This window comes from Monodelphis domestica, chromosome 6, assembly GCF_027887165.1.
Source record: "Monodelphis domestica isolate mMonDom1 chromosome 6, mMonDom1.pri, whole genome shotgun sequence".
Taxonomy (NCBI): domain Eukaryota; kingdom Metazoa; phylum Chordata; class Mammalia; order Didelphimorphia; family Didelphidae; genus Monodelphis; species Monodelphis domestica.
Window position 1 is genome coordinate 32,374,293 of NC_077232.1, and position 23,863 is coordinate 32,398,155.

The 23,863-nt window shown below is 39.8% G+C and overlaps 1 protein-coding gene across 2 annotated transcripts in view; it reads right to left on the bottom strand.

Annotated features, from left to right (window-relative positions):
* TTC17 (tetratricopeptide repeat domain 17) overlaps positions 1-19,391 on the bottom strand; it is a 124,189-nt gene extending 104,798 nt beyond the window's left edge. For both annotated transcript variants that reach the window (XM_007497340.3, XM_007497339.3), the window contains exon 1: positions 19,113-19,391. In XM_007497340.3, coding sequence (XP_007497402.1) covers positions 19,113-19,289 — 177 coding nt within the window. In that variant the 5' untranslated portion in view covers positions 19,290-19,391. The remainder of the gene's footprint in view (positions 1-19,112) is intronic.
* Between the last annotated feature and the right edge of the window lie 4,472 nt (positions 19,392-23,863).

Sequence of the window (23,863 nt, forward strand, 5' to 3'; positions counted from 1 at the left end):
ATTTTTTTGCAATCATATATAAAATCAGTAAATATTTGACTCAGCTGGCTCCCTTTCATAGATTTCATGTGCCACTTTTAGTAATTAAGCAAGATATTTGTTCTTTAAAGAGCTCTCTTGGACCATCTGTACCTCCTACTTGAAACCACATTTCTATGAACTCAGCAAATTCACAAAGTAACAGCTGGAGATGTCGCTGTGTAAGGGTGACGACTACAGAATCAGGCAAAGGGCAAACACTAAAAACTCAAAATTGTAATACGAACAAAGGAATTTCAGAGCTACCTTAGCAAGAGAAAGGATTACTTCAACTATATACTGATGTTTATTATTGAGACCTTTGGTTTTCACACAGCTTTGATTTCTGAATCTCTCAGCTCCCTCATTCAGTGAGTGATTGCTTATAACAAAGGAAAAGTGGTAAAAACAGTTATCAAAACCATACATCAACCACCTCTGATATTCTAGGCAGTATTTCACACCCATGGTCCCCACCCCTGCAAAGAAGGGAGAGTGAAGTGTTTTCTCAATTCTTTACCTGGATCAAACTTGCTCTTTATAATTATGCAAAGTCCATTGGGGGGGGGGGTAGGGGGTCCTAGTTACAGTGTTATAGTAATTGTGTATAGTTTTCTAGCTTCTGTTTTACTCTGTGTCGGTGCACATAACTCTTTCTATGCCTGGAATTCTGCATAGTTGTTGTTCTTTGCTGTGCAATAATATTATATTGCATTCACATGCCTCGATTTACTTGAACATTCCTCAACTGATGGACAATTACTTTGTTTCCAGTTCTTTGCAACTATACACACCCACACAAAAGTGCTATGAACATGGGGATTTTTTTTAGTGTTCTTGATTTTCTAGGGATTATTGATACTCATTTTTGATGGGAAACGGGACATATCTGTTTCCACATGCACTAATATTTTGGTCCATTTAAAATTGATTCTTCTTATTCAAAATAATTTTATTTACCATTTCAGGCTGAACCTAGTAAGTTACTTGAAAATGCTAATGGAAGTCTGTTCTATCCTACCTTTCCATGAAGTCTAAACGTGACAAACAAAACCTTAAATTTTCTTATGCCCACAGTAATTTTTTAAAATACCAGAGTATTTGTACCTCTAAATGAGAATTCCTTTTGACAAAATTCCTACTCCAAAGTACCATCCATTATGGCCTAACGGTGATCCTGGGCTCTTCATGCCAGACCAGTAGACTACACATTCCAGCAGTTTCTTTTAAACTGAAAAGACTCAACCCAGTGATAAATTATGTGTGCTACCTGAGACCCAACGTAGTCCAATATGCACAAGGTTGTCATCAGTTGGCCACTAGACAGCCCCTTTGGCTAAGGGCAGCCTGGGAAACAAACATACATTTAAATGAGCCTGAATCCTTTATAGCCAGTCCCTTTCTGCTTCTATAGTGATGATGACAGTGGCTGAAAAGGTGAGGAATCAGTTGGTAAACCGTTTAGAAACAGTTAGCAATTAGGACCTAAACCTGAGAACCTGTTCAATGCCCAAGGAGTTGGCATACAATATATCAATATTGCTCTCAGTATAACAGAAACCAGAACACAAGGAAGTTACAGTTAAATTGAAGGATGGCTTGTAGGTATTCCTAAGAGAGGCATTTAAGAGGGCTGGAGTGATTAGTTTTATCTTGTGCCCAAATTCATCAGACACAGACAGGGCTATCTTGCCTTGTAGTCCTCCTGATTACCATAAACAAAAAGACTGCTAAGAAGATAACAATAACTGCAGTTTAGGTGCCAACATCTGTTGCAGCAGACAAAAAGGTAGAGAAAATTTAGTACAAGATCCTCCAAACAATGTCAAGTTATGCATTCATAGTCAGGGAATTCAATACAAAGGGAAGAATGGGATAGATGCAACAAAAAAGAATGTCAGAAAATTTGGTTAAGGACACAGAACCAGAAAAAGATCAGAGGCTTACAGAATTCAAGGAAGTCTCCTGTCAATTGTCTTACATTCTTCCTTCAAAATGAAAGGTGAACATGTGGCAGATTTGCTCAATTTCCCCAAAAGCTAAGGGGCCTGGCAAATATTAAACTGCCACACAAAAAGGCAACTGACTAGATCTGGGGGCAAAAAATTACTGATGTGTGACTCATTTCTGAATCAGGTGTGAGTGTACAGACAGACTCCTGACTTGTTAGGGCAAAGATAAGAATACCCTGAAGTAGGAAGAAACTATCAACATAAGAAGTTAGCTATGTAATCATTACATCCAATCTGACTTATTCAAACAAACTACTGATGCCAAAAAATTGGAGAGGAATCGTGGAATCTATTGACATAGATGCTTCATATTTTTCTCCAAAAAATTTAACTGATATAAAGCACTCATCACAATGAAAAGGTCTTACAGAACACAGAACTCTTGGTTTTCTTGGCAAAGGGGCTGAACAGACAAGAGCAAAGCTGATTTAAAATATAAACCAGTACACTGAATTTAAATTTTTTTCTCTGAAAATATTTCAATATAAGGTTTCTTTTGTGGTCCTATGTATTCTATTTTATGCATTTACAAACATTATTATGAGAAGAGCATCAGAAGCTTCATCAAAATGCCAGGAGTATAAGACACACAAAAAAGTTAGAAGCCCTGATAAATAAAAAAAAAAGTATAGAGGCAAATGAACACGGTAGTGAAGTATTGGACAAACCCAAAAATCCCAGTTACTGGAGTAAAAACTGTCTGACAAAAACCAGTTGGGAAAACAGGAAAGCAGGCTGGAAGAAACTCAGGATATGACATAAAGGATGCCATTATAAACAATTGGAGAAGCAAGAAAGAAATTACCTTTCAGAGCTAAGGAGGGGGAAAAAAATTCCTGATCAGACAATTGATCACAGATAATAAAAATAGAAAATTTGATTTGCATAAAAAATATGCAGCTAAAATTAGAAGGGAAAGGAAACAAATAATCTTTGTGGCAAGTTTCTATTAGGTTCTCATCTCCAAGATGTAGAGGGAAGGAACCTTTCACCAATTAATAAGTGATCCAAGATATGAATAGGCAAGAAATCCAACCTATCAATGTGTATATAAAAAATGCTCTAAGTCATTAATAATAATAATAATGGCAAATTAAATCAACCATTAGGTTTGACCTCCTACTCATCAGATTGGTAAAATTGACAAAAAAGGAAAATGACAAATTATTAGAGGGGCTGTGGGAAAACAGAAACATTAATGTAGTATTCACAGAGCTGTGAATTGTTCCATCCATTAAGGAAAGCAGTTTGAAATTGTGCCCCTAAAGTTATTAAACTGTAAATAACCTGTGACTACTACACCTCAAAAAGATCAAAGAAAGAAGAAAAGGATCCATATGTCCAAAAATGTTTATAGCAGCTCTTTTTGGGGGTGACAAATAACTGGATGCTAAAAAAGTGCCTGTCAAATGGGAATGCTTAATAAATTATGGCAAGTAACTCAATGGAATACTATTGTGCTGCAAGAAATGAAGAAGGGAATAATTTTAAAATAATCTGGGAATACTTGAATGAACCAATGAAAGGTGAAATAAGCAGAACCAATCAGTTTATTCAATGTCAACAATACTGTAAAGATGAACAACTCTGAAAGACCTAATAAGGGCAGCTAGGTGGCACAGAGAATAGAGAGCCAGGCCTGGAGATAGGAGGTCCCGGGTTCAAATGTGGCTTTAGACACTTCCTAGCTATGTGTCCCTGGGCTTAAATGCTGATTGCCTGGATCTGAATGCAAGTTTTCATGACTCCAGGTCAAACACAGTCCACTGCATCACTTAGCTGCCTCAAATGAGACAACTGAATTATAAACCTTAAAGTGCTGTAGGAGTACTAGCTATCATTACTGAAATGGTAGAAAATTATGGCTGTCCTTAAAAAAAAAAGTGGAGAAAAATGAATCTGCATAGACCTTGGCGTGGGACTCAAGTCAGAACAAGATCTTTTTACAATGAAAATGGAAAAAAAAAAACAACCAATGAATGAAAAAAGAAGCAAGACCTCTATTAGTATATCTATAATAAAATTTCCCCCTTTCAATTAAAAACGGAGCTACTGTATGTGGATTCTAAACTCTTGGTCTAAAAATCTGGATTCTAAAATTATCTCCATGAGGAAATGGAAACAGTACCAAAGGAACTAGACAGGCAGAAAAGCTGACTTGAAGCAAGTATTTACAACGGAAATTCATGATAGAAGCAACACAAGTTTTGGGATGTTGAAGGGCAGGTTTCTTAAAGCAACTGAAAAAAGATGCCAAATGGCGAGTATTACAATTGACACAGGCAAATGATAAGACATGAAGAACTACCAACTCAAATGCCTATATGCTCATTTCTGCAAAATTTCACGAAAGTAATCTATGTACATGTTGAGGTTAGCTGTGATGAAAATGTGACGAGGGAACTGGCAGGCTTTCGGAGATCAATCAAAAAGTATATATTAACCATCTATGTACCAGGAACAGTGCTAGGTGCTAGGGAACAAGTACAATGACAGAAATGCCTATAATAACTATACCCAGCACAAATATAGTGAATACATAAGAATATCTACAAAGCAGCTAACAAGATAATTTGACAAAGAGGACACTAACAAGTGGGGTGATTAGAAAAGGCTTCAACGCAGAAGATGGCATGAGCTGCGTCTAGGAGAAGGCCTTTGTGACAGAAGAAAGGAGGGAATGCAGCTCAGGTATGTGGGATGGCCCAGGCAGAAGAATGGTCAGGAGATGGAATGTTGTGTATGAGAAGCAGAGAGAAGACCAGTTTGGTGTCAATAGAATGTAGGTAAGGGTGGAATGTCCAACAAGGGTGGAATGATAGGCTGGAATCAGGTTATGTACATCCAACTTCAAAAGCTAAACAGAGTGGGGGTTGGGGAGCATTGGTGTGGGGGAGAGGCTAGGTGGACACTTCCAAGCTGTGTGACCCTGGACAAGTCATTTAAATTGCCTATTTAATTTAAATTTAAATTGCCCATTGCCTAGCACTTACCTCTCTTCTGCCTGGGAACCGATATACAGTATTGATTCTAAGATATAATGAAAGGGTATAAAAAATGAAAGGGTATAAAAAACCTCAAAAGTAAACAGAGGGGCTTATATTTTCTTCTAGAAGCAATAGAAATGGATTGAGTAGGGTCATATGATCAGAGCTGTGTGTAAAGAACATTACTTTGGAATGGTGTATGACTGGAGGCGGGAAGAACAATTAAAAGGTTGTTGCAACAATTTAAGTGAGAGGTAATGAAGGCCTAAACTGAAGTGGGAGTTGAATGAGTGGATGGAAGGGGTCTGTTAGATGTGAAGGATAAAGGGAAGAAAGAAAAGGCAATATTTTACAACTGACTGTGTGGGGTGAGGAATCAAGGGCAATTCTGAGGTTACAACCTGGGAGATCAGAAAGACAGTGGTTCCATTGAAAGAAACAGGGAAATTTGGAAGAGGGGAAGAGAATAAGGTCAGTTCTGGACAGGCTGAAATCATAACCCTGAAATTACTCAACTGATAAAGTTGCAGATGATACAAGATACAATTGTTTTCTAGAGGTTGATTATTTAAAAACACATAATTCTGTTGAGGAAAAAAACCTGAAAGACTCTTTTCCAGAAGTGTTTTGCTAGTCTCTGCTAAAAATATGAGTCATTGATAAATTCAAAAGATAATTTTTATCCAACAACCTCCTAATTATTTGTATCAAGCAAGACACAAAGTAGGAAAATATATGCATAGAACAAGTTTTTCCATTATCATCATCATAAAATAAATTATGATAATAATGATACATATTATACAGCAGTATATGCTAAGAACTGTGCTAAGCACTTAACAAATACTCAAAGCCTTGAGAGACAGGTGTTATGATGATGCTTATCTTACAGATGAGGAAAATGAGGTAGAGAGTACAAGGATACTTAGATTTAGGAAGATCGGAGTTCAAACCTGACCTTAGACACTAGTTGTGTAGGCAGAGGAGTCACATAACCTCTGCCTGCCTCAGTTTCCTCAGCTGTAAAATGGAGATAATAACACCCATCTCCCGGAGCTGTTGTGAGGATTAAATAAAAGAATATTTGTAAATATTAGCACAGTGCCTGATACATAGGAGGTAGTTAATAAACATTTGCTTGTTTCCTTTTTTAACACCAATATTCTCCTGGCAGTGAGTACTATGTAGCTATAGACCATGGATCCTCACAACCTCCCAAGAATCTAAATAGGAGGTAATCCAAATAGCAATGGAAAGATGTATGGTGTGTGTATGGTCCATACTTTATTACCTATGAAGACTTGGCCACAAGGAATGGCATAAAATAACCTATTCTCTGGAATATGTATGACATTTAAGGAGATAAGCCAGTCAAAGGTAGCATGACACTGTTAAAAAGAGAGAGGAAAGAAAGGCCTTTGGGCTTGTTGGATGGAATCCTCTTTCCAGGTTTTATGGGAGGGCATTAAACAAGCCACATTGCATGAGATATGGATTAGAGATACTCAAGGCAAAGACTTTCCTCTAAAATGATATTTTCTTTTATTTTAGCTGCAATGATTTTGATTATGTAAAAGCTTTGATTTCATGTAACTGAAATGGTTTATTTTATCTTTTTGGATCATTTCTACCTCTCTTTTGGTTAAGAATTCTTCCATTAACCACAACCAAAAGGTACCAGACTAGGGTGGCACTTTTTGTGTGTAGTAGTATGATCTTTTATGTTCAGGTTTTAAGTCCATTTTTAGTATATGTTAGGTGTCACAGTGAATAAAGTGATGGGCCTAGAATCAGGAAGACTTTTGTTTTTGAGTTCAAATCTAGCTTCCAACACTTCCTCACTGAGTGACCTTGGGTAAGTCATTTAACCCTGTTTGTCTCAGTTTCCTCATCTATCAAATGAGCTAGAGAAAGAAATGGCAAACCACTCTAATATCTTTGCCAAGAAAACCCCAAATGGGATAACAAAGAGTGGAAAATAAATATACAACAATAACAGATTGTTTTATGTTCAGGTTATAAATTTATTTTTTGTTATGTTGAAGTATATGGTACAAGGTATTGGTTTGAACTTAATTTCTGGTGAAATGCTTTCCAGCACTTTTTTGTTTTAGATTATCTAGCAGTTCTTGCTAAAGAGAGAATTCTTTTTCAAGTAGTTTGTATTCTTGGGTTTTCAAATACTGGGTAATTAATTTGATTGTTTCCGATTCTTCCTTATCTATCTGTTTTGCTAATACACATTAAAAAAATTTTTTAAAGCCCTTCTTTAGTCTTAGAATTGAGGTAACTGGAGTTAAGTGACTTGCCCAAGGTCACACAGCTAGGAAATATCTGAGGTTAGGACCTCCCATCTCCAGGCCTGGCTCTCTATCCACTGAGCCACCTAGCTGCCCCACTTTTCTAATTCTATAACCAGTACAGAATAGTTTTAATGATTACTACATGTTAATATAATTTAAAGCTGGGGGAGTGTTATTTCCACTCCCATGAAAGCTTAGATCATTTGTCCTTTACCATATGAATTATATGATTATCTGCCTTTAATCTGTTACACATTTCTTCTATGCAAGGATCTTTCTCATTTTGAATGGATTGTAAAAATATTTATATGGATATGGTCCTACTTTTAAGTTTCAACCTAATTATTTCTTACTTTGCATTCTCATTTTCTAGGTCACTGGAATATACCATTTAACATTAACGAAAATCTTAAAGTATATTAATCAACTAAAATATTATTATGAATTTGAATATTTTTACTACAGTGAGTTGGTTTTATAAGACTGATCACTATTTATATAAAATCACTTAAAAATTAGAGGGGGGGGGATTTTATTTGTCAGATACCCTTTACTTATGCAGATGAAGGCCTCTTCTGTAGGGTAAGTCTTAGAGAGTTGCCTGGGAGTTACTGAGAGTTGTGGGAGACTTGCTCAGGGTCACATTGCTAGTACTGTATAATTGGAAATCTGTTACCCTAAAAAAGAACTATATTTCCCGGGAGCCCACTGACTTCCTGTAGACAGGGGATATTAGGTGGGGATGTGGAGGGTCCTGCCCTTTTTTAGCATGATGACAGTGAGCTTGGTGGTGGTGGTAAGCAAAGGGCAGGAATTTTTTTTCTTAAACCCTTACCTTCCATCTTGGAGTCAATACTTGTGTATTGGCTCCAAGGCAGAAGAGTGGTAAGGGCTAGGCAATGGGGGTTAAGTGACTTGCCCAGGGTCACCCAGCTGGGAAGTGTCTGAGGCCAAATTTGAACCTAGGGCCTCCCATCTGTAAAAGTGGATTGGAATCCAGGACTTCAATCCCCACAAGCCTTTGCTCCACTTCCCCAGAATGCCTTGTAATCTCACCTGGGCCGAGATCGAGAAGGGATTTAACCTGATTGCAAAGGTTTTTGAGCTCTCTTTTGGACTTCCGTTTTGGGGCAGATGTGGCTCTTTCCATAATGTAGGTGAGGTCTTGTCTAGGCCTCTGGCCTAGGCACGTATTTTTTCTTACTTGTATATTCTTAAATTCTCAACCTTTAATAAACCTCATAAAATATAATACTCCTTGCAGAGAGAAACTAATTTCTACCTGCCTCAGTCTCCCCTAAATTTTAATCTTTATACATCTCTAGGCCTGGCTCTCAATCCACTGAGCTACTCAGCTGCCCCCAAAGGGCAGGAATTTTAAATGGGCAACTCAGACATGGGCACATGATCTTACTTTTGTATCCTCTTTATTCCTTGATTTCTAATGATCATTAATAAATCTCTTACAAAATATAATATTCTTATTATTGAAATTTAATTTTAAATTTTATAGTATTTGTCTTGGGCAGGACTTGATTCCAGATCATCTTGACTCCAAGGCCAGCTATCCATTTTCTGTATTACACTGCCTTTTAAATAAGCATATTTCCTAAACTGAGAAGTAAATTAACAGGTTTTCAAAAACAAAAAATATTTCCCCCCTTCTCATAAATGTGGACACACATTTCTAATGACAGTCATATGCTCCAGTGGATTTATATTTATCCTTTTAAAATCATATGAAAACAGAATTACATTATAAAAATGATGGATGACTCAATTTTTACAAAGAAATTTTAGCTCATATGGGTGAATATTTGCTTATTAGGGCATTATGGAAAATCAAAGGCTGAATCAGCAGTCAAGGAGTTGCTTAACTTTGCTCTGTACCTTAAACCATAGTAGATAATACCTGCTTTCCAGTTTGTTCTTCTGAAGAAGGCAAAATCAATATGATTCTCAAAGGAGAAATTTTTATTATGTAACTGAAAAATGATACAGGGATTTATAAACTTTTGAAGAAAGGAAACTTTTCATACTAGCAGAGATGTGATGCTAAAATCACTGTACATAATTGAAATCCTAAGACTTTATAGGATAAAATCAGTCTTACTCTTTTGCTTACTCTTTTGCTCTTCATTTGCTAACTACTAATGGATGTTAAGACCTTAAAGAGAACACTGGATATCACCACTTATTCATCAAAGAATGAGAAAGATTCTACACAATCACGCACTGTTGTCTTCCTTATTAAAATCCTAGCATATGTGATGTGAAGATTAATAAGAGGAAGTGATGATACATTTTAATCTGGAAACAAAAGAAAGACTTCCAGTTCCTTTTATTACCTACTAACACCAGAGATCTATTTATTAACACATTATATATGGTTGGTACAATTTAGGGATAAAGTAAGAAAGGACACTTGGTTTACTGGATAGCAAGTGAATTTGATTCATACTATCTCTAGAAATCTTACTCTCTCCTTCTGCTCCAGATATGCTGGTGGAAATGACTTGCTATCATGACCTGTATCTGAACTAGCTACCTCTCCAACTAACTCCTCGCGCCTGAACCACCTGCCAAGAAGGTCCTACTTGGAATGAGAAGTGCTGTGGATTGGAATAATACCCATCAGATTAGAGTCTAGCTGAGAGCTGGACCTACAGAGAATGCCCAGTAAGATGTGTTAACTGGTCACAAAAGAAACCAGCACACATTCCCTTTTTTCCTTCCTATTTAGACACTGTAACTATACATTGTGTTTTATTGAGCTCCGGGTTAGCAAGAAGCCAAGTAGAATCAGAGATTTAGAGCTGGAAGGGATTTAAGGGCCATCATGTCCGTCCAATCCCTTGTTTTACATATGAGGAAGCTAAGATGTGTTAAAGTTAGGGGACTTGACTAGGGGTCATACAACGAGTAAGACCTGAAGCAGGATTTGGATTCAGGCTTTTCTTTCCTGAAGTTCTGTCCTATCCACTATGCCATGCTGTCTCTAAAACGTCACTTCCTAAAATGGAGAAGACATAATTCTTTTCTCTGAATCTCGTTTAATTTCAACAATGGATAGGTAACAAACATTTATGAGATGACTACTATGCACTGGAAGGAAGGGACTACAGAAAGAATCAATTGGTGAGTGGGTTCAACACCTGATAGGACAAGCTCTTAACTGATGCTAAACCAACCTATTCCTGAAGCTCAAGAGAAGAAAGATACCTTCCTTGGACCTCAAGACGGGATGATTCCCAGGAGCCCAAGGAAATTAAGTTGACTTCCCTGGAGCTTTAGGTGAATCGTTACTTACAAAGCAGAAACCAAGAAAGCATTGATTAGATTCAAGAACTGTGTGAGGCATTCATCATCTGTCAGCTCAACAGAAATATTCACCTGAAAGTGTCTGTTTCCAGAGCAACTGCTCAGTATGTGAAAAAAAAAATAAAAGCTTCCAGGTCATCTACCATTCCTGTACACAGTAAATGTTCTACCTTGGAGCTGGAGAGGTAGGAAAGCCTGGGGAGTTACTGGGACTGGAAATTATACATACACACACAATTGTGAGTCATCTTCATATAAATGATGAGAACTACAGAGAGAATAGAAGAGGGGAAAGGAAGAGGCCCCAGGCAGGACCTAGGATGGCTGGAACTGAAGCAGTCTGGCTACCGTGGTAGTTCAGGTGAGAGGCAAGTGATGAATGCCAAAACTAAGATCAAGGTCATGTGAGTGGAAAATATTTTATAGTCCATAATCATGCACTCAACTAAAGACAAAAGACTATTACAGTAGCCAATTATTTGGGCTCCCTGCTTTCAAGTCTCTCTCTCTGTGCTATTTCATCTTCTGTATAGTGTGGCTAAAGTATTTTCCTTAAAGTCCATGTCCGTCCAGGTCACTTCTTTACTCAATAAACATGGTTAGCATGGGGCAGCTGGGTAGCTAGGTTCAAATCTGGCCTCAGACACTTCCCAGCTGGGTGACCCTGGGCAAGTCACTTGACCCCCATTGCCCAGCCCTTACCACTCTTCTGCCGTGGAGCCAATACACAGTATTGACTCCAAGACAGAAGGTAAAAAACAAAACAAAACAAAAAAACCATGGTTAGCTTCCTATTTACTTTTAAGATCATACATAAACTCGTGTGTGGCATTTAAAGCAAGCCTTCTTACATTACTCCTTTCTTCCCAATCCACACTGGCTATTCCTCATAGCTAACATTCTAGCTCCCTCCTCATCTCAGCTTCTTGGAATTTCAGGTTTCCTTCAAAACTCAATACAAGCCATCTTCTATATGAAGCTTTTCCTGATCACTTCCACCACATCCTACCCTCTATTCTTTTTGTATATACTCTCTACATAGATAATGTATATATGTCTTCCCATTAAAATGTAAGTTCCTTGAGGACAGGGACTATTAATTTTACATAAATAATTAGGAAACATTTCCAAATTTTCTTTGTGAAAGAAATTACAAAATTACAAAAGTGGATTATTTGAAGAAAATGGATTGATAATGATCATTCTATTATTTATAATTAGCCCCCAAATAATGTGTAGTGTTTCTAAGAGCTAATGAATCATTACTATGCCCTCTCAACTTCTTTGTAAATCTTTAAAAGCAGATCTTTAAAAAGGAAACACATAAGGGATACTTAGTATATATAGGTATCTATGTGTTGTTTCCTTGAAGAATATAAACTTCTCAAGGGCAAGGATCTGTTTTTATCTAAGTGCTTAAGAAATGCTTGTTGTTTGAGATAAAAACCAAGATAGTGAATTGTAAAATATAATTTATTGCTGATATTATAGTAAATACCTTGAGGGCAAAGGCTTATCTTAACAAACTATGCTGCAAATAGCTGAAGGAGCTGCAGAGTACAGTGCTGATTTTCCCAATCAAAATCAAATCATTTGCAGAAAGACCCAAATTTACCCACAGAGCTCACAAGCTATTAAAAGTCCTAAAGATAAAAGATTTGGTTTACTTCCTAAATCGAAATCATCAAACTGTTATTTTAGTAACTCTTAAATGGTAGGAGGACTTTCTCAACCCTCCTCCTCCAGGTTCTATTTCCTATCATTTCCCCACTCTCAATTACTTTGTATATATTTTAGGAGAAGGGACCTTCCGGGCCATCCAGTTTCATCTCCCAATTTTATAGATGAGGAAAATGAAACCCAGAGAAGGAAGAGCCTTGCTCATGATAGGAAACTAGCAGAGCTGAGCTTCAAATCTAGTTCTTTCCAGTGTGAATCCACTGTTCCACACAGCTTTTCTTTGTGTATATTGGTATTCTGGATAGGATTTGGCTCCTTAAGAGAAAGGACCAGTCATTTTGTTTTTTTACTCCTAATGTCATAACTCATATTTGCCTGATACACGCTTAATGACTGAATGAATATATAGATCAATTACCAAATAACTCTTTGGTAAGATTACTATAATTTCAAAATGTTCATAAGAGGGGGCAGCTGGGTAGCTCAGTGGACTGAGAGCCAGGCCTAAAGATAGGAGGTCCTAGGTTCAAATCTGACCTCAGACACTTCCCAGCTGTTGTGACCCTGCACAAGTCACTTGACCCCCATTGCCTACCCTTACCACTCTTCTGCCTTGGAACCAATACATAGTATTGATTCCAAGACAGAAGGTAAGGGTTTAAAAAAAACGTTCATCAGAAACCTCAATTATTGACAAAAGTTAAAAGAATATTTGCTGGAAAATAATAAACATTCAAATCTCACATTTGATTTGAATTTTAGAAATATATTTATGTATATCTACATACATAACAATTCAACAGGATTAAGCATCCTGTCCTCCTTGGCAGTCTCTTTTCTCTGAGATTCCAGAATACCGCTCTTTTCTTGGTTTTCTTCCTATTTATCTGTACCCCTTCTTAGACTCCCCTTTTCTAGGTCCTCCTCCAGATCATGCTCCGTGATCATAGGTACCCCCTTAGGGCTCTGTTCTGGGCCCTCTTCTCTTCCTCCATACTACTTTATTTGGTTCTCATCTGTTCCAGTAGATTTAACTACTATTTCTACCCATCTTGCCCTAATTTCTCTGCTGACTTCTCTCAACTCCAATTACCTTTCAGATATCTTATTATTACATTGCTCAAAGACTCCAAAACAAAACTCCAAAACAAAGACTCCAAGAACTCATTATCTTTCTCCCTAAACCCACCTCCTCTCCAAACTTAACTGTTATTTTAAAAGGGACACCATCCTCCAATACCTTAAGCTTGCACCCTAGGCTACCTTCCCACTCCTCCCTATCTCTCTGCTCTTCAATTCAATCTATTACCAAAGCCTGTCAATTTCACCTTTGTGTCAGCTTTGGGAATATGTCCCCTTCTCTCCTCGGACCCCGACACAACTCTAGTACAGGCCACTGCAATAGCTGCTGGTGGGTCTGTCTGTTTCAAGTCTTTTTTCACTTCAATCTGCCCTCCATTCAGCCACTATAATGATTTTCCCAAGTGCAAGTCTCATAATACCTCCTTCCAATAAAAGAGTTGCTCCTTGTTACCTCAAGATTAACTATAGGGGCCAGCTAGCTGGCTTAATGAATTGAGAGCCAGGCCTAGAGAAGTGCGGTCCTGGGTTCAAATCTCACCTCAGATTTGATCATATCTGGCTGTGTGGACCTTGAGGAAGTCACTTATCCCCCATTTTCTAGCCCTTCCTACTCTTCTTTCTTGAAACTAATATATAGTACTCATTCTAAGATGGAAGATAAAGGTTTAAAAAAAAAAAGACTTTTAGGATAGCCTATACATGTATGTATAAATTATCCTAAAACATTCAAGATACAAATACAAAATAATGATTAAGATGGAAAAGCATCTGTAATAAAAGTTACAAAAAAGGGGAAAATTTGAGGAGCTGTTTTTTTCCATTATAATGATAAAGAATTTTGAGTGGAAAACAGGCCTCTACAAAAGGAATGAGCTAAAAAGAGTATATCTGAGGCAAAGAAAAAGGCAGTACCAATGACTCCTCTTAATGTAGATAGAAACCCCCAACATAAAAATGGGTTGCTTCCCCAAATTCACTTGTTAGCCCACTGTTTGGAACTAGAATTGATTTCTCTAGAACAAGTTATTGGTGTTATAAATGGTTGTTAGAGTCCTAGTATATCCTTCCAAGGTAGGTGAATTATATAGAAAGAAAGAAAAAAAGAAAGAGAGAGAGAGAGAGAGAGAGAGAGAGAGAGAGAGAGAGAGAGAGAGAGAGAGAGAGAGAGAGAGAGAGAGAGAGAGAAAGAAAGAAAGAAAGAAAGAAAGAAAGAAAGAACTCCAAAGTTAAAGGCTATAGTCTTTCTCATAGGTGCAGGCACAATATCACACAATCATATATAATCACAGACTAATGAGCAGAAAAAGCCTTGGGAGGTCAGCAAATCCAATTCTCATTTTCACAAAAAAGAGAACTGAGGCAGAGAGAGAGAGGGGTTAGTGTTGGTGGCAGGATGTAGAATCAGGCCTTTCTGAATCCAAACCCAGCTCCCCCTGGCCACCTAGCTGCCCCATTAGCATCATAAATTAACAAGGAAATGCCTGCATTTGCTGTGCAAGGATAAAAATTGACAAGCAAATGCTCTCTTGGGAGGAAAAAAAACTGCTTACCTCATTGAATGCCTTCATCATTTGAGGTTATAGCAGACTGTCCTGTTTAAATCAATGCTTCTGGCAATGCAGATATTTAATTGATGAGTACTTTAAAAAATATATTATAAAAAATGATGACCTCCTGTGCATTTAAGCCAGACACTGAAATATCAGGAGGATTTCAAATATTACTATCCATCTGATTTGCTAAAGACAGAAAATTTACAAAGAATCACTATAGCCCTTTCCATAATATTTAAGCTATTAATTTGGAAAGCAAATTCACTTTTCTGCTCTTTATTATTTCCAAAAATACCCCACAAAAACAAAAACAGGTGACAAGGTCAGATTTGACAAATTCAACATATGGTTTCATATGGTAAGACTATGAAAAAGAGAAGACAGAAATTTACACATTTTTTCTCTTAAAAAAACAAATAACAGAAAAAATCCAGTTTACAACTCAAGAAATTCAGTCTAACATTGAAACTTTCTTAGATTTCACTGCTAACAATCACCTGAGGATAATCCCATTGTGTTAATGCAGCTTATTCCACACAATCCACAAATATAAAAGATGCCATAAATGTGGGGATTTACAAAGACACAAACTCTACAGGGTAACAACTGCATGAGGCTTATTAAGATATTATTACCAAAAGAGAGAAGCAATATATAAAGATTTGGATATTGAGATAGAAGAACTGAATTTGAATGCTACTTATGCCATTGCCTTGACCAGTGAATTGAAGCAAGTCACTTGGTGTTGGTGGACTTGCATTCATCTTTTTTTTTTAAACCCTTACCTTCTGTCTTGGAATCAATACTGTGAATTGGTTCCAAGGCAGAAGAGAGGTAAAGGGCTAGGCAATGGGGGTTAAGTGACTTACCCAGGGTCACCCAGCTGGAAAGTGTCTGAGACCACATTTGAACCCAGGACCTCCTGTCTCTAGGCCTGGCTCTCAATCCACTGAGCCACCCAGCTGCCCCCAGCATTCATTTTTAAATGAGGGGGTTAGGGACAGCTGGGTGGCTCAGAGTAGTGAGAGCCAGGTCTAAAGATGGGGGGTCCTGGGTTCAAATCTAGCCTCAGCAAGTCATACCTGTGTGACCCCCATTGCCTAGCCCCTTATCACTCTTCTGCCTAGGAACCAATACACAGTACTGGTTCTAAGACAGAAGGTAAGGGTTTAAAAAATAAAATGATAGCTTTGGACTAGATCCCTAAGTTCCCTTCCAGCTCCAAAATTCTATGGTCTTAAACACTGATTTAGCTGGAAATAGAAAAATTATTGTATTCTCTTTCTACAGTGGGAGCAAGCACAAAACCAACAGCATGCAAATATGACCCCTTCAGAATTTGACAATTGAGCCAGAAGACTGGATTAACCTTCTGTAGAGGTTGTTTTAATAAATGTTTATGGAACCTGGCCGGTAAGCTCTGCGAAGCTATAGTGGCCCATAATGCATAATGTTGTCAATCTAACAATCTGGCTACTGCTGGATTAAAAAAAAATTAAATGCAGCCAGAGACAATGGATTCCTTGAGGGCAGGACCTATTTGTAGATCTCCTACACACAACAGGCACTTAATAAATGTTGCTAGAATTTAACTAAACCCATAGACTGGCCAATGGGACAAAGGGCCAGCAGGTGCTTGGACTGGTCAGTCAGGGCCAGGTCACCATCTCCAAATTTGGGCCTCCACACTGACTTTTTTCAAGTTGAATTTTGTTTCCTGTTACATTGTAAAGCTGGGAATCTTGTTAGTATCTGCATAAAAATATTGAGCCTGCAGGAATGCAACAATGTAAATGTAAAGCAGTTCTTCTCACTCCCCCAAAGGATTCACACCAACTAGACCTTTGCAAAGTCCTTCTGCAGAGAACAGAAGTTTGCTTTCTTCCCCAAATGCTTATCTTCTTCCATACAGTTCAGAGATTATCAGAACAGATCCAGGAAGCCCTCAGGTTTGGTCACTAAGGGCAAGGAAGGAGGAAATGCTCTTCTGTCCACAGACAAAAAAAAGGCACTGATTGTAAAGGATGAAAAAGAAGTGCTGTCTAACAGGGCAGGGCCTCTCTCATCCCTTGGGTCAAGTTTGTATCTTCCTGATGGACTACTTTCTCAGGTCAGGGGTAGGACATTGTCATGAAGGAAACTCACTGTCACAGGGTGTAAATAGCAGTGGCAGAAGAGCCAATGGAAGGAAGCCAACGGAAGGCTCCCCAAATTGCAGTAAGTATGACAATTCTCTGTCTCATTTCAGAAGGGCCTCAGGGAAAACAGAGACCAGGAAATAAGAACTGGGTGGAGCACACACAGGATTGGCTCTCACATGGAATTTCAAGCCCTACTAAGAGATGGATCTCTCAAGGCTGGTTTCTAATATCTTGGAGATAGCCTTTTTTTTTAAGTTTTATGTAGGGTGGCCACTAACAAGGAAACATGGGAACTTTTCTTATTGGAATTGAAAACAGGGGTGACCAATCTCCCCTTCAATGAAAAGCACATCATTTCACCAGCTAGACTGTGAAAAACAAGTGATTCTAAAAGTAAAACCATCAATATACTCATTCAGATAAAATCTGACATCAAATGGCAACTCCAGCCCCAAATGAATAAATGTTCAAATCAGGATTCATCCCATGTTATCAGATGCAGAGAATGGTGATTAGAAAACCAAATTGTTACACAAATTGTTACAACTGGGCAGATTCCACAGCTGCCAAACATTTCCTAGACACTTTATTATTCCATTTTACATGACAAGTGGCTTAGGATAGAATAAAAATCTTATAGCAGAATACTAAATAAGAGTATTAAGTAGACACTACAGATGAAATATACTAGCAACAACATATTTTGTCTCTGGGTATGCACTCTATTTGTTGAATGACTTTTGAATCAAGAAAATATAGTGGGGGCAGCTGGGTAGCTCAGTGAATTAAGAGCCAGGAGGTCCTGGGTTCAAATGTGACCTCAGACATTTCCCAGCTGTGTGACCCTAGGCAAGTCACTTAACCCCCATCGCCTAGCCCTTACCACTCTTCTGACTTAGAATCAATACATAGAATTGTGTATTCTAAGGCAGAAGGTAAGGGTTTTTAAAAAAAGAAAAGAAAATATAGTTTTGGAGAAAGAATAAAAGATAGGAGATACAGGAGACTCCAATATTCTCAGGTATATTAAGGGAAGTCAATTCAATTTTCTTAATCTCGTACAGCAATTCTGTGATTTGCAAAAAAACCTTTTCCTCACAATAATGTAATACGCGGGGGAGGGACAGACTTGTGACCTCACTGGTAAATGGAAACCCAGGTGAGGAAACTCTTCTACCAAAGCAGGTGGGCATCTTCTTAGTCTTTGAGATCCTTCTATGCAAAGAAGTCTTAGAGACCCATATGCAGTAATTTCTTATCTTACAGATCCTTCTGTGGCAACTTCCAGACTAAAAGGGCTGCACGGGGACCTGAGAAGTGGTGACCTGGTCATGGGTCACTCGGTCAGTGTTTGACGTGGAATCTCTATCCACCATACACCCCAAGATGCTTTTCAAGCCTAGCACCCAACAGGGGCATCACAAATACTTTGCTGACAGACTGTTTTGTATCCCCAGTGTGTGTCTGGGCATCTAGTGAGTGATGACTAAGTGCTTGGGGGCCAAGTGCTACGCTCCTGCCATCGAATGAATGGGCGCCAGAGAGCAGATCCCCGGTCAGTCTGACCAGCACGCCACGGCGCTTGCTGCTCAGAGGCTCGATCTGGAGCGGGGTCTTGGATTTGAATCCTGCCTAGCCCATCCTAGACATGAAGTGTTGGGGCTATTCCCCACTCCGGGCAGGGCTGGCTTGCCCGCCTAGGGGGTGTCATTCCGAGCCGCTGCCTGAGATCTGGAGGAGGGGGCGGAGGAAGCCCCGGCGCCCAGGGGAACCCGAGTCCGCCCGCTGATCCCTTTACTGGGAAGGAAACTGAGGCCCGAGCCACGCGGCGCGGCGTGTTTGGCCTGGGTTGGGGGCACCCGCGCCTTTAGGCGGGCTCGCGACCCAAAGCGCGCGGGGGGAATGAGAGAGGAAAAGGAGGCCGCGCGCTTTGCGGAGAACCCGGAGGCGCCGGGGCCGGGGCCGGAGCCGGAGCCCGGGGTCTCCCGAGAGGGGCCGCCGCCACCGCTGCTACCTGCTGCTGGATCTTGCCGTCCTCCGTCACGATCCAGTGGGTGGTGGCCGAGGCGCCGCGAGCCGCGATGCCCAGGAAGACGGAGAGGCCGAGGAGCCAGTGGGGCCCCGGGGCAGGCCGCAGCCCAGAGCGGCCGCGGACCCCTGCCGCCACCGCCGCTGCCACCACCGCCGCCATTTTCCCCCCCCAGCTCCGCTGCTCGCGCCGGAAGCGGAAGTACGGCCCCGTGGCCCGCCATCTTGGTAAGGGAGGCGGTGGCAGCGGCGGAGGCGGGGCTTGCGGGGCGGGACCGGGAGAGTTTCCGACCAGATACCGTCGCGGGATCCCAGGACCCTGGGGACCCCGCCCTGGACACTCTTGCCCCATCTCGTCTTCCCTCTCGGGTAGCTTCCTCCTCTAGGGAGCGGCTGAGCTGGGCGGGGAGATGCGTAGGAAACTAGAGGGGTGACGGGAGGACCAGGCACCAGACTGCCCTGGGTAATGCACATTCCTCCAACCCCGTAGAATTTCAGTTATACATTCATTCATCCACCCACTCATTCATTCTTTCTTCATTCACTGGTTCTTCAGTCTTTCATTCTACATTCACCTATGCATTCATTCATTCTGCGCGGTGTGCTGGGAGGACTCGCCCCATCTGGGGGAAGGGCTAACCGAGCCCCGGCTAGGTTCCTCTTCCACCTTCACCCATATCTCTTCTGGGGCTCCAAGAAGCAGGGGCCACACCCCAGCCAGACTGCCTCAAACCAGGTTGAGGGGAACCAACTGGTCTCCAAACCACCTGGGACTTAGTGGGGTGTCTGCTCCTAGACTTCCCGCAGGGGATGGGGAGATGAGAACAATTTGTTCAACCTGTCCCAAGACCTTAAAGGCAGAGGAAGCAGGTGCCCTGGAGCCCTCAGAGCTTGGTCAGACATCCAAGACGCCAAGTCATCCTGACTCAGTGACTCGGGAAGGGAGAGTGAGCTTCACAATTTCTTGCCACTGGGCTTCACTATAATCCTATTCATCCTCAAGTCAAAAGACATCATCACCCATACCATTTTCTCAAGGACTCTCTCAATTTTAGGAATTATAGGCACAGAACTAACATGGTGTACCTCCCACCATCCCAAAATTTCAAACAAACTTTGTGCCCAACCCGTGGCAGAGCCTTCCAAATTGGTGTTAGACTGATCAGCCAGAGTAGAATACACTATATATACAATGACCCCCAACATCTTAATATCATTTTGATCCTCTTCCAGTACAAATATATACTATTCATATAATCGGTTTTTAAAAATTATTTTCAAAATAAATTTCCAGGTATCTCAATCACTTCCTCCCCTTCCTGTACACAGGAGGCAACACCCCACAAAAAGATATGTATTTACATAATGTAATTATAATACATATAATGACACATTATATAACAAATTATGTCTTTCATGTTTCTATGTCAGTTCTTTCTCTGGAGTTGGACATTCAAAAGTTATTTTCCAAATATTAATTTTCTAACTGTATATAATGTGTCCTCTTGGTTCTGTTTGTTTCACTCTTCATTATTTCATATAGGTCTTTACATTTAACTTGTTCACCATTTCTTATCACAATGGTATACCATAATTTGTTCAGCCATTCCCCAATTGATGGATATCCCCTCTATTTCTGGTTCTTTGCCACCACACAGGCTCTTTCCTTTCTTCCCAATCTTCTTGGGAAACAGACTGACAATTCTGACATGAGTAGACAGAATTTTAAAACTCTTGAGCATAATTCCAAATATCGCTCCAAGATGGTTGGACCAGTTCACAGTTCCACCAGCAGTGTATCAGTGTACCTCTTCTTCCACATTCCCTCCAAAATTTGTCATTTTCCCCTTTTATCCATCTGATTGATAAGATATCTCTTATGTTCCTCTAATCTTGGCTACACTACCTTTAATTCAATGTAATAATAATTGTTCATTTTACTTTCTCATAGTATTCCCCATCTCATTTACTCATAAATTCATATCCATAAATCTGGTAGGTAATATGTTCCATTTTTCTAATATGCTTATGGCATCTCCTTTCTTGTCTAGGTCATGTGTATATATATATATATAATTGAGCTTAATATTTTAGTAAATGGGTTAAGGTATTGGTTTATGTTTAGTTTCTGCCAAATTCCTTCCAATTATCCCAGCAATTTTTACCAAATACTGAGTTATCCCTAAAACTTGGATCTATACTTCTGTCAAATACAAGAAGGGTTACTATAATCTTTTACTACTGTCTATTCTGTTCCCTGAGATCAAAGGTGTGGTCACACTGAGCCTCATGGCAATGGTCTTGTAAAAACAAGATATCTTTGCAAAGGCAAAATTCTCTTCTTGTGACCACATCAGGAATTCACAGGGTTAATGAGTACTGAAACCTTCAAATAAAAGAAATTATTTAGGGATCAATGCTAAATTGGTGAGAAAGTATCTGGCTTAGTTTAGCTTCCTCAAAAGGGGCCTATTCTAGCTATCTTAATCAACATTGCAAGTAGCCTTATAATTAACCTGTAACCAATGAGAAGGAAGCAAGAGATAAGCTCACCAAGTCTTATAAAACATGGCAGTTTCCCCAGAATCCTCTCTAACACCTCTTCCATACTCATAGTCATAAGAACAACAGGTGGCTGCCCAGTAACAAGAATTTTAGCTAATCTGTGTTGGAACAGGACTTGTCATTTTAATATGACCTATTATAATGTTTATCACTGATGGCAGTAAGATAATGAATTGACTTGCAAATAAAAGCTGAAGCTGGAAGCCCCAAATGAGGAGGGCTGAGAGGCTCTCTCTTAAACCTATCTTTGCCTCTGTTTTTCTTCTTCCTTTCCTTTTTCTTGCTCCCCCACTATATAACTCATGTCACCAGCCCCTCTGCAGTTCAAGAACCTGACTGGTGTTTCTTATGCCAGACATAACACACTGATCCACTTATCTCTTGGTACCAGATAGGTTTTTTTTAACCTCTTACCTTCCATCTTAGAATCACTACTGTGCATTGGTTCCAAGGCAGAAGAGCAGTAAGGGCTAGACAATGAGGATTAAGTGACTTGCCCAGGGTCACACAGCTAGTGTCTGAGGTCATATCTGAACCCAGGACTTTCCATCTCTGGGCCTGGCCCTCAATCCAGAGCCACCTAGCTTCCCCCTGTACCACATATAGTTTTACTAATTACTGTTTCATAGTAGTTTTTTTTTTTTAAAACCCTTACTGTGTATTGGCTCCAAGGCAGAAGAGTGGTAAGGGCTAGGCAATGGGAGTCAAGTGACTTGCCCAGGGTCACACAGCTCGGAAGTGGCTGAGGTCAAATTTGAACCCAGGACCTCCTGTCTCTAGGTCTGACTCTCAATCCACTGAGCCACCCAGCTGCCCCCTTGTTTCACAGTAGTTTGACATTTGGTACTGCTAGATTTCTTACTTACTTGTTCTTTGTTCAAATCATTCATCCATTCATGCTTCACTTAGCATTCATTCATTCATCCATTAATTCATCCTTCCATTCCTTTATTTCACAGGGTAGGCTATCCTGGTGGATACACATCAGCTAATCAAAAAGAATTTATTAAGAGATTGCTGGTCAGGTGCCTATGTTTCAGGGATCCATGAACTTGGGTAGAAAAAATTCAAGCAATTATGTGCTTACTATGTACTAGGTAGGCAGGAGAGGCTGCAGAGTTGAGTAGAGCTGAGGTTCTTAACCTAAGTGTCTAGATTTCAAAATTGGGGTGGTGATCTCTGAATAGTAGGGAAAACATTAAGTTCAAATCTTGCCTCAGGCACTCAATGAGGGGGCTGGGTTTGATGACTTAAAAAAAATATTCAAAAGGCCCCACAAAGTGCCTTTCACACATAGAATTCTGAGAACTCCTCCCAGCTACATTTTCTATCCTCTGAATAATTAAAACTATTTAAAATTGCTCAGACTGGCATGGGACATTGTACTCCCAAATTATATAAGTATTTCAGGCCAAACTGTAAGCAGGAAAATTCCTTTGCTTCTTTGCATTCTTGTTAAGGCTACAGAAAGGTTGGGCCTGGACTTCAAAGGCTAATAACAAAGACCCTTGAGAGAATTATTCTCCTTGGATTATCCTTTAGGTTTTGAGATGGGCATTGAGATAAATCTTCAGGCTACCCCTTGATACCATGGGTAGTATCTAAGACATCTATCAGTCCCCTAAACTCCGAGGGTCACCCCCTATGTCTTCAGGCAGACCCCAGGCAGATGACCCCCACCCCTACCCCACCATTGCACTGAGTGTATTGTCTATCATAAAGGGTATAGACTCTAAAATTGCTGTCTTCTAGGAGGCAGCTTTCCATCTATGCTGTCCTCCCGGCCAAATTCAATGTGACGTTCCAAATTAATAAATTTCTTTTTATTTCTAAGTTAAGTTTAAAAGGCACCCTTCCCAAACCCAGGGGAGTTCACTTCAAGACCCCCACAACAATACTAGGCAAAAATATCACTGTTTGGTTCCCCCCACCCCCGCATTGTACTTAACCAACCAACTTTCTCTTACCCTTCTCCCACCTCAGCTTCTCTTCCCAAACATAATCAGAGTTCTGGCCTTGGAAAGCTCCTATAAAAATGTAAAATAGTTGATGCTAGAAAGTTATCCAAATGACAGATAACTGAACCATAGTACAATTGCTAGTTGCACAAATATACTGGTAATGTCAGTCAACAAGCATTTCTTAAGAGCCTTAATGAATAAGTTTTCATTC